The 12,143-nt window shown below is 41.6% G+C and overlaps 1 protein-coding gene across 1 annotated transcript in view; it reads left to right on the top strand.

Moving 5' to 3' along the window:
- Positions 1-11,579, top strand: part of LOC6044302 — a 133,407-nt gene extending 121,828 nt beyond the window's left edge. The window contains 4 exon segments of the mRNA XM_038263085.1: positions 3,532-3,954; positions 4,062-4,150; positions 10,410-10,822; positions 11,090-11,579. Coding sequence (XP_038119013.1) covers positions 3,532-3,954; positions 4,062-4,150; positions 10,410-10,822; positions 11,090-11,279 — 1,115 coding nt within the window. The 3' untranslated portion in view covers positions 11,280-11,579.
- The last annotated feature ends 564 nt before the right edge of the window (positions 11,580-12,143 follow it).

Here is a 12,143-nt window from a genome sequence, read left to right as displayed (position 1 = left end):
GGGGTTGGGACCACATTGGTAGAACATTGGCCACACCCGGAGTGGCCAAGGCCCTGGGGAAGGTTCTTCCGGGGGGACATTTACCGAACCATACGACTTGGGGGAATATGGGTATCAAAATTCATGGTTTTTGAAACTGGTAATGAAAATGGCCATTTTGACCGGATTGGCCACACCAGAGTGGCCAGTGCCCTGAGAAGGTTCTACCGGGAGACATTAATCGAACCATACAACTTAAGCCGGGACCGTGGTGTAGGGGTAAGCGTGATTGCCTCTCACCCAGTCGGCCTGGGTTCGATCCCAGACGGTCCCGGTGACATTTTTCGAGACGAGATTTGTCTGATCACGCCTTCCGTCGGACGGAGAAGTAAATGTTGGCCCCGGACTAACCTAAAAAGGTTAGGTCGTTAGCTCAGTCCAGGTGTAGGAGTCTTCTCCCTGGGTCCTGCCTCGGTGGAGTCGCTGGCAGGCAGTTGGACTCACAATCCAAAGGTCGTCAGTTCGAATCCCGGGGTGGATGGAAGTTTAGGTGTAAAGAGGTTTGCAATTGCCTCAACAATCAAGCCTTCGAACACTTAGTTTCGAGTAGGAAACTCGTAATCGAGAACGCCAAGGCAATGCTGTAGATCGAATAATTTGATTTGATTTTGATTTTTTTGACAACTTGGGGCAATATGGGTATCAAAATTCATATTGGTTTTTGAAACTGGCAATCAAAATGTCCCGCCCATGTGGATCAATCGGACCGCGCACTGGACCCACAATCCAGAGGTTGCTGGTTCGAATCCCGCGGCGGGCGCTCTAAAATTCTAAGTGTAAATATGGGTATCCGGCGCCGTCTCTCCGTGCCGTACTCAAACACTTAGGAGCCCAGGGCGGCGAAGTCCTTGTAGTTAAAAGGAAGACACTAGTGGTTGGTACTAGCAATGGTGGCCGACAGCTATAAAGTCAACTTCGTTTTTTCAATTAAAATGGCCATTTTTACCGGATTGGCTACACCCAGAGTGGCCATTGCCCTGGGCAAGGTTCTTCCGGGGGACATTTACCGAACTATACGACTTGGGGTAATATGGGTATCAAAATTGCCCCAAGTCGTATGGTTCGATTAATGTCCCCCCAGTAGAACCTTCCCCAGTGCACTGGCCACTCCGTGTGGCCAATCCGTTCAAAATGTCCATTTCCATTACCAGTTTCAAAAACATGAATTTTGATACCCATATTGCCCCAAGTCGTATGGTTCGGTAAATGTCCCCCCGGAAGAACCTTCCCCAGGGCACTGGCCACTCCGGGTGTGGCCAATATTCTACCAATGTGGTCCCAACCCCATTGCCCCAAATCATTCTGGTTTTCCGGTGACCTTCCTAACAATCTTCATTAGAACAGAATTCCTCCCAATTTGGTGTACAAACTGTGTCTTCCAATGTGTGCGTGTGTGTGTATGAGCAATACAATTACCACCGTGGATCCGTCTTCGATGAAACCACGGTTGGCACTGAAATTTTCTGAGGCTAAGTGCTAGCTTATATAGTTCGCATGAAATGTGGCAACAGTGATGCCAAACTCTCTCGTGAGAGTTTCGCGAAAGCAGGAGAGGAAGCAAAATTTGCACCATGTTGCCACATTTCATGCGAACTATATAAGCTAGCACTTAGCCTCAGAAAATTTCAGTGCCAACCGTGGTTTCATCGAAGACGGATCCACGGTGGTAATTGTATTGCTCATACACACACACGCACACATTGGAAGACACAGTTTGTACACCAACTGGGAGGAATTCTGTGTTAATGAAGATTGTAAGGATGGTCACCGGAAAACTAGAATGATTTGAGGCAATGGGGTTGGGACCACATTTATAGGATATTGGCCAAACTCGGTGGCCAGTGCCCTGGGAAAGGTTCTTCCGAGGACATTAATCATATACGACTTGGGGCAATATATGTATCAAAATTCATGGTTTTTGAACTGGTAATGAAAATAGCCATTTCGACCAGATTGGCCACACCCGGAGTGGCCAGTGCCCTGGGAAAAGTTCTACCGGGGGGATATTAATCGAACCATACTACTTAGGGCAATATGGGTATCAAAATTCATGGTTTTTGAAACTGGTAATGAAAATGGCCATTTTGACTGGATTGGCCACACCCGGAGTCGCCAGTGCCCTGGGAAAGGTTCTACCAGGGGGACATTAATCGAACCATATGACTTGGGGCAATTTTGATACCAATATTACCCCAAGTCGTATAGTTCGGTAAATGTCCCCGGAAGAACCTTCCCAGGCTATGGCAACTCCGTGGCCAATCCGGTCAAAATGGCCATTTTCATTACCAGTTTCAAAAACCATGAATTTTGATACCCATATTGCCCTAAGTAGTATGGTTCGATTAATGTCCCCCCGGTAGAACCTTTCCCAGGGCACTGGCCACTCCGGGTGTGGCCAATCCGGTCGAAATGGCCATTTTCATTACCAGCTTCAAAAAACATGAATTTTGATACCCATATTGCCCCAAGTCGTATGGTTCGGTAAATGTCCCCCCGGAAGAACCTTCCCCAGGGCCATGGCCACTCCGGGTGTGGCCAATGTTCTACCAATGTGGTCCCAACCCCATTGCCCCAAATCATTCTAGTTTTCCGGTCACCTTCCTAACAATCTTCATTAGAACAGAATTCCTCCCAATTTGGTACACATACTGTGTCGTTCAATGTGTGCGTGTGTGTGAGCAATAAAATTACCACCGTGGATCCGTCTTTGACGAAACCGCGATAGGCACTGAAATTTTCTGAGGCTAAGTGCTAGCTTATATAGTTCGCATGAAATGTGGCAACAGTGGTTCCAAACTCTCGCGTGAGAGTTTTGCGAAAGCAGGAGAGGAAGCAACATTTGCTACGTGCTTTCAGCCAATCAGCAGCCGGGATTTTTCTTGCATTCATTTTTTATTTTCATCTTAACTTTTATACTTTAACAAAGTTTTATCAACTTTGTGAGGTAGTCAACTTGTACTTTAAGACTTTCCCTTTCGTTTGGTGTGTAAAACATAAAGATTGTTTGAATGGGGGGGAAGATATAAGCATTTGAAAAACGACAGAAAATCGTTACACTTTCGCTTTGCGAAATTTTGGATTGACACCCGTAGACAGTGCCCTTAGGACAAAGTTCTTTGTCAAAAACAAAATGATCTCCGTAAAATTTCCTATAAGCTGAATGCATTAGTTTTGGCTGTAAAATTTTTTGCCTCGTTTTGGGGAGTGATTTTTGAAATTTTGTAGCTAAAAAATACAATTTTTTCTCCCTAAAACGCCGGGGTGAGGGTGAGCACGGGTGAGCACCAAAGATTTGACAACTTTTCATTTTTTTTGGGACGGCCTAGTGTGTACCTTTCAAATTTGTATATAAACTTGTGTACCCAGCATAAAAAATTTGAGGCAAATAAAAAAATACGAATATTCGGAATATTCATTATTTAGTCCGAAGTTTCACAAAAAAAAGTTAAACAATGAAATAAACGCATTGGTATTTCTTCTACTTCGTTCCAGGTTGGACCGTAACGGTCGCGGGCAACTACAACCCGGACATGGCCCCGGACGTGGAGATGCGACTCAGTTTCCCCAAACAACAGGCCCAAGTCAACGGTACCGGAGCAAATGGCGCCCTGCTCGGCAACGGTGGAAGTCCCGCACGGCGTGGTGCCAGCGGAAAACGTGCCCCAGCCAACGGGCATCCGTCGCCGGTCAACGGACATGGTGCCATGAATGGCCACGACACGCGCACGAAGCAGTACATCGAGGACACGCACCACATTCCGGGCCGGGGTGGCCAAAACTACGCCCTGCTAGACGACGACAGCTACGTGGGCGGAGGCAACGGCCGTGGGAATGGTGGACGGGCTGCCCTGCCACCCCCTCCCCAGCAACCCGGATTGAACCCGAAGCGGACGCTGTCCCGGGCGGACGGGCATGGTGAGTTGTTTTGACCATGATTTATTTGTTATTTCAACAACAAGAACTTGTCAGTTCAGCAAACACTTTAAACATTTTTCATGACTCTGATTTCCCCCTCAATTCAGCTGGTGGCGGTGGCAAAGATTATCGTCTTCCCAATGTTGGCACATCGAACAACGTTCCCGGAAGACAGACCACAAAGAAGGGGATCAAGGTAGTACAGGACAGCACCGCTAGTCGAACGACACGCAGCGCAAAGTAAAAGAGGGGTGCAGGTTTTGTTCAAACATCACAATGATTCTCGTTGAAATTAGTCGCAAAGTGCTCTCAAAAGTAGTTCTGCCCTCATTCCGTCCTAGGAAGACCTGCTAACATTTTTAAACAATCAAAGTATTTAGCTCACGTTAACAAATAGGTAAATTGGCGAACGCATATTTTCAACTTAAAAAGTGAGACACGCGTGTGGATGTAAGTTTGAATGCTGTGTAGGTGCTTGCAGTGCATGTGGCATAATTGTTTTCCAATAGTTTTGGCTTGCTTGCATGCAAATTGGTTGATTGGTGATCTCTGTGAAATAATTATTCTCAACGACAACTTCGGGTTCGTCACCTATGCTTTTGTCTTTGAGCAAGTCTCCCGGTGGAAACGCAGGGTACTTTACATTGCTACCGTTCAATGTGATGGCTGTTGACAACTTTCTTACGGATCGTTTCTTCGAAAAAATCCTGGTGATTTCAGGAAAAGTCAGAGAATTTTGATAAAATAGCTTAATATTTAAAAAAAAAGACATCTTTCGGTATTGCTTTTGATTTTGATCAAATTTGTATTTTAATTCACCACCTTAAATACAGTTAAACCTCGCATGGTGCGCAGGCGTTACGTTTTATATTTCGTCGATTCCTCAAACACAGCATAATAATTTTGCAATCTTTTTCAAACAATTTGTTGGTCTGGTTTCAACCTACAATTTGCTCCAAAAAGATGGCAAATATGTTATGTAGTTTTAGAGTAATCGAAGAAATTCAAAGCGTAACGCCTGCGCACTATGCGAGGTTTAACTGTAAATGAAAATATTGATCTTTGCACTAAGAACATGGATTTTACCCGCACTTCAAAACAAACTGAAGAGCATGCTCGCTTTGATTCATTTTTAATTTTCAATTTCCCTGGCCATTTTGACAACTTGCAATAGTGCGATCGATAACAATATTGCTGATTCAAAGAAAGTTGGCCGACTTCCAGGCGGCAAAGCATCTCTTTCGTCGAGATTCCCGATCAATAAGATCAATGCAAATAGTTTTTGTCCCTCGGCTTTGACCGAGGTCGGCAAAATAATATAAAAATTGAAATAACAAGCCTGGGTTTCAAAATCTGCATGCAAAAAGTGCTTTAAATTGCATTTTACACTAGTTCAGTCTTCAAAAAATGTAAGATTTGACGAAAACAAAAATTTCAACGAAAAAAAAAACTTTTTGCGAATTAAAGATCGAAAATTTTCAAAAATTCAAAAGATTTGTAAATTAACCCAAACATGCTGAAAATGATTCTAAACGCAAGGGAATGCATTTAAAATTGATTTCAGCTGATTGCACTTCAATTTTTATTGAAATTTTGGCCCCCGATTTTTCGGCCAAACTTTGACGACTTTAAATATAGTTTGTAGTTACCAGCCTAATGCCATCTGAATTTATTTTTTGTTTGCAACGTCATGCAACGAAATCCGGACATTTAGTAGCATATCATTTTTGTTATAGCTGGCAAATCATGTGATAAGTTGAAAATGTAGAAATATCATCAGCATGTAGTACAAACAGTCAATTTTAAGAGAATGCATGCAAAATATGTCTTTTCTAACAATTTTTCATCAGAATTTCAAATTTAAAATTACTTGTTGTGCTTCGAATCCCAGACACTGATAAAAGCTGATTCGAATTCCGGACCCTCGATTTTGCTTATGAATCGCACAAATTTGGACTGAAATTTAAGTGAATGGCATTCTTTAGGTCTGAAATAAACTGTTAACATCAAAACAATCTATATTTTGTGTAAACAATTGCTAAAATTTAAGGAAATCAGTACCATAATTTCTGATTTGCCTCCCCGGTGCTTCGAACTCCTATGAAATATTTCAGCGAAAGGTTTCACAGTTTTGATAAACTAATGTTTTTGTTTAATTTAAATGTTTTTGTATTGACTACAGCGCCCAAACATATTTGAAATGAAAGTTGATGTTAGAATTCATCAATAATTAATAATTATGCGAACTTATATCAAAATAATTTATAAAAATAAATGAGGTGTCCGGGTTTCGAAGCATCCGGGAAATCGAATCATGGCGTTATAGAACTACACTCAACCCCCGGTGGTTGGTCACTTTTTCGTTTGACACTTTTTAGTTTGTACCCCGTTGGTTTGACAAAGTCAAACTAAAAAGTGACGAACTGTCACTTTTTACACGGCGCTCACGCACACTATCAAAACGAAACGTTTGATAATGTGTGTGAACTTCGTGTAAAAGGGGTGTCAAACTAAAAAGTGACCCCGTTCGTTTGACAACAGTTGGTGTCAAACCATCGGGGTTTGAGTGTAGTTTTAGAATGAAAATACTTCTCAATCGGTTAGATTCAGTGCCTATTTTTTAACTATCAATATATTGTTGATTTAGTTGTAGGCTGGACTTTGTGGCATCTTCTCAAGGTAGAACATAAACCGAGCGGATCCGAAATAGTATGAAAAAAATCAAATCAATAAAAACTATGGTTTAAAATTTGCATCTAAAATAGTTTCTCGTCACGTCTGTTGTTCAAAGATAGAAGAACGAACGGCCAACCCGCTGAGAAATTTAACACCCCGATTGGCCCGATTTTGTTCTACGATCAGACGGATGAAGGCTAGTATGAACATCGGAAGGAAAGGGGTCAAGAAACAGCTTTACGAACAGCAGAACAAAGGAGAGGGAGCGTTTTCTTGGGGCCTTTCTTCACCCTCTCTGGCTTGCTTTCGCTGCCGCTGCAGCCCATTGACCGATTCCTTCCGAAGTGCATACACCGCTTGACTCAGAACATCCCAATAAGTTGTTACAACATTGCGCTGTAGCCTTCCACACTCACTGAAGCAGTATGGGTAGGATCCGTTTTCAAAATCTTCAAGTTTCAACTTGTTTCTATGGTAAGCTTCTTGCACAAACGGTTCAAACGGATAAAGACAAGAGAAGTCATGTTTCAATCATGCTAAAACATATCAGAACTAATAGTTTTTGCTGATACGCGTCGAATGAAGTCAAGATGATCGAAATCCATAATAAAATAAGGATTTCATGAGTGATTTTAGCAATAAAGATCTCCACGGTTTCTCTCACGCACACCATGATTCTGTGTTAGTATTTGTATTTAAAGTAATGTTTTGGTTTTGATCGATTGTGATTGACTGAATTCCAAGCAGCTGATTTTGTTTATACTATTTTTACACATACATAGGCAAATCGAGTAGACCAATCGCCTGTAAAAACCAGCTGTTTACCACGTGCTCGTGGTATAACAAAGGACACAGCTGATTTTGACAGACGAATCATTCTACTCGATTTGCCTATGTCTGCGTGTAACTAAACTCCAAACTAACACACTCTCGCGCGTGGATATCTCTATAGAGCAATTCTCTACGAAATCGGTATTTTTTCTTCAATTTTAATTTTTGTATTTTTTTATCTGACTGAAACTTTTTTGGTGCCTTCGGTATGCCCAAAGAAGCCATTTTGCATCATTATTTTGTCCAGATAATTTTCCATACAAATTTGGCAGCTGTCCATACAAAAATGATGTATGAAAATTCAAAAATCTGTATCTTTTGAAGGAATTTTTTGATCGATTTGGTGTCTTCGGCAAAGTTGTAGGTATGGATACGTACTGCACTAGAAAAAAATGATACACGGTAAAAAAATTGCTGATTTTTTTATTTAACTTTTTATCACTAAAACTTGATTTACAAAAAAACGCTATTTTAATTTTTTTTTTTTTTTTGATATGTTTTAAAGGACATAAAATGCCAACTTTTCAGAAATTTCCAGGTTGTGCAAAAAATCATTGACCGAGTAATGCATTTTTTTATCAATACTGATTTTTTCGAAAAATCGAAATTTTGGTCGCAAAAATTTTTCAACTTCATTTTTTGATGTAAAATTAAATTTGCAATCAAAAAGTACTTCAGTGAAATTTTGATAAAGTGCACCGTTTTCAAGTTATAGCCATTTTTATGTGACTTTTTTCAAAAAAGTCGCAGTTTTTCATTTTTTTAAATTAGTGCTCATGTTTGCCCACGTTTGAAAAAAATATTTTTGAAAAACTGAGAAAATTCTCTATATTTTGCTTCATCGGACTTTGTTGATAAGACCTTTAGTTGCTGAGATATTGCTATGCAAAGGTTTAAAAACAGGAAAATTGATGTTTTCTTAGTGTCACCTAAACAACCCACCATTTTCTAATGTCGATATCTCAACAACTAATGGCCCGATTTTCAATGTTATAATATGAAACATTTTTGAAATTTTCCGATCTTTTCGAAAATAAAATTTTCTAAATTTTCAAATCGAGACTAACATTTCAAAAAGGCCAAACATTCAATATTACGCCCTTTTAAAATGTTAGTCTTGATTAGAAAATTTTGAAAATATTGTTTTCGAAAATATCGGAAAATTTCACAAATGATTCATATTTTAACATTGAAAATCGGGCCATTAGTTGTTGAGATATCGACATTGAAAAATGGTGGGCTGTTTGGGTGAGCCTGAGAAAACATCAATTATCCTGTTTTTAAACCTTTGCATTGCAATATCTCAGCAATTAAAGGTCGTATCAACAAAGTCCGAAGAAGCAAAATATAGAGAATTTTCTTAGCTTTTCAAAAATATTTTTTTCAAAAGTGGGCAAACATGTGCACTAATTTAAAAAAATGAAAAACTACAACTATTTTCAAAAAAGTCACTTAAATATGGATTTAACTTGAAAACGGTGCACTTTATCAAAATTTCACTGAAGTACTTTTTGATTGCAAATTCGATTTTACATCGAAAAATAAAGTTGAAAAATTTTTGCAACCAAAATTTCGATTTTTCCAAAAAATCAGTATTGATTAAAAAATTCATAACTCGGTCAATGATTTTTGGCACAACCTGGGAATTTCTTAAAAGTTGGCATTTTATGTCCTCTAAAACATACAAAAAAAAATAAAAATAGTGTTTTTTTGTAAATCAAGTTTTTGTGATAAAAAGTTAAATAAAAAAATAACCATTTTTTTTACCGTGTATTATTTTTTTCCAGTGTAGTCCGTATTCATACCTACAACTTTGCAGAAGACACCAAATCGATCAAAAAATTCCTTCAAAAGATACAGATTTTTGAATTTTCATACATCATTTTTGTATGGACAGCTGCCAAATTTGTATGGAAAATTATCTGGACAAAATAATGATGCAAAATGGCTTCTTTGGGCATAGCGAAGGCACCAAAAAAGTTTCAGTCGGATTAAAAAATACAAAAAAAAATCGAATGACCGAAATCCTACAGAACTGCTCAATAGCAAAAATACGATTTTTTGTACGTTGTAACCCAAAATACTCAAACTTCAACAACTTGTAACTTTTGAACCCCGGGGTTTAGAGAGTTGGTCCAGAAGACTTTTTTTCATGTCTCAGCGAGATATTTCGAAAAAAGTTGGTCCCGTTCGTTTACATCCTTGGACCAGCTCCCATACAAATTTGCCCATTCTCCTTTACTGATTAATAGCAAAATGTATTAGTATGTTTCATTAAAAACGAAGTTGACTCTATAGCTGTCGGCCACCATTGCTAGTACCAACTACTAGTGTCTTCCTTTTTTATCTACAAGGACATCGCCGCCCTGGGCTCCTCAGTGTATGAAAGTATGGCAAGGAGCGACGGCGCCGAATACCCATATTTACACAAAGAATTTTAGAGCGCCCGCCGCGGGATTCGAACCGGCGACCTCTGGATTGTCTCTCGACTGATTCAATGGAGCCCCGTGGTGCTCCTCGAAAGACAAAGCGTCACCACCAATCTCAACATAGGTGTTATTGCAAGATCACCAAATAAAAAATAAAGAACTTTGGAAAATGTAGACAATATACATGATTTAACGAATTATAAAAATCTTGACAATCATTTGCTAGAACGAATGCTTTAGAGTAGCCAAAAGCTTGCCAATAACTTGTAGCGATCATTTTGTATTAGCTTTTTCCCCAAACAGGTTCTTTTCATGCCAAGCTTCCCCAACTTTCAGGCATAGCAATGAATTGACTCATCTCAATGTGCTGCGTGTAAACGTCTCGCTCAAATCTCTCACCAACATTAGGCATTTCTAGACCATACACCAACCAAATTTTCCCCCGTTTTTCTTTCTCTCTGTGCGTGTTTGTATTTTGTACGCGTGTGTGTCTCTCGACTCATCATCCTTCACCATCAGACAATGGCAATTGTGGCCTCGGCAACGACCAGAACCGTTGCCAAAAACTACCACATGCTCTCCCATCAGCACGAACACCAGCAGCAACAGCAGCATCACTTCCAGCCGGCGATGCTGCCGTCGAGTCCAAACTATCCGTACTACCACCATCAACAGCACCAGCAATCGCTGTTGGCCGCTGCCGGCCAGGGTCCACCTCCGGGGACCACGACGACGACCATGACCTCGATGACCACCGGTGGAGCACGTGGTGGCGGCGGCGGCGGCGGCGGTAGACAACGTGCCAGTTCCTTCCAATCACTTCATCATCCCTCATTGCAAAATGGCCACGGCGGGGTCGGAGGTGGCAAGTACCCTCACTCCAACTCGCACCAGCCGCGCTATCATGATCCATCATCAGTCATAGACTACGGGTATGACCGCTTTCGGTGTATATGAATCCTAAACCTGTCCCCCAATCCCCAAAAACAACCTGGCTGACCCAGAGACCACCCTCCGCGTTCACGCGTAGTTTGTCAAAATTGTCACCTTCCGGCGTGTCACGTATAGTCCGGGCACCTCCCCACCTCTCAAATGTTTTGGCTTTAGAACTGCGTCACGCACCGTCCTCCACAATGTTCTAAATGACCCACCCACAGCCTCAAACCTCAAAGCTAATCCGTATTTCTCTCCCCCAACAGAAGTAACGCATTCTACGGTGGCCGCCGGATGTCCCTGGACAGTCCCCACGGCATGGTCGGCGCAGATCTGTCCGTGATGGGCAACGCGATCGCCCCGGAGCACAAGCCCAAGGTGCCGACCATGAGCGAGCGGGACCTAACGCGGAGGCACAACCCGTGCTACACCCGGAACCAGCCGTACTTTTCGTAGATCTTCGTCGTTTGTTCGTTCGTTCAAGTTGTTTCGTTAGTTGTTCGTTCAGTCAAAGTTATTGATTCTCTTGTTTAGCAAAGTGAAGCAAAATTTAAAAAAAAAGTAATTTTTTAAGGAATCTTTTCTTCTGTAGCATAGTCTAGTCATTATGTTTAACTAGTTGGGTTATTACGTTTCGTGAATGCCATTTTACAGTAATGAAACAATGAAATATCAAAGTATTAAATTAGCTGGCTGCCACGTTCCACAGTTCATGAGTATTCCAGTGCGAATAAAGAAAATATTTGATCAAATTTACCTACGAACTTATCTATTGAAAGAAACGCCAATTTCTGTAACTTATTCCCACATCTTGGACATCGTGAGATCCTTCTGCTGGGCGTTGCGCAGCTTCTCCATGTACCGTCTAAACTTAGCCTCTTTCACGGGAAATCCGTTCAGCTCGTAGATCACACTTCCCGGCTCCACGCCGACGTCCTCCAGGAACACCCGTCCGAACAGTATCAGCGACAGCCGCCAACGGCCCAGCAGAATGTCCGACAGGATGTTCGAACTGAGCGTACCCTGACCGCCGGGGCCGCCACTTCCGGACCGTAGATAAATCCCGCGCGGGGGCAACTCCGGCTGCTGCACCGTCTGCTGCTGCGCCACGTTCGGCGTCGTCTCGACCGTCACGTGGGCGGAAATCTCCTGCAGGTCCATCGCCTCCGCATGTTGAATCACTTCCGCCGCACTGGCCGAGCTGGCCGACGGAGAAAAGGCCTGGAAAAACGGGGACGAAAAAAAAAACATTATTTTGACTTTGTAAACAATCGTAGTAGACGACCCACACGCGCCTTGTTATTTTTCCAAACAAAGTTG

Source organism: Culex quinquefasciatus, chromosome 3, assembly GCF_015732765.1.
Source record: "Culex quinquefasciatus strain JHB chromosome 3, VPISU_Cqui_1.0_pri_paternal, whole genome shotgun sequence".
NCBI classification, from domain to species: domain Eukaryota; kingdom Metazoa; phylum Arthropoda; class Insecta; order Diptera; family Culicidae; genus Culex; species Culex quinquefasciatus.
The sequence above is the reverse complement of the archived record's forward strand: the minus strand, read 5'-3'. Positions and strand labels throughout refer to the sequence as shown.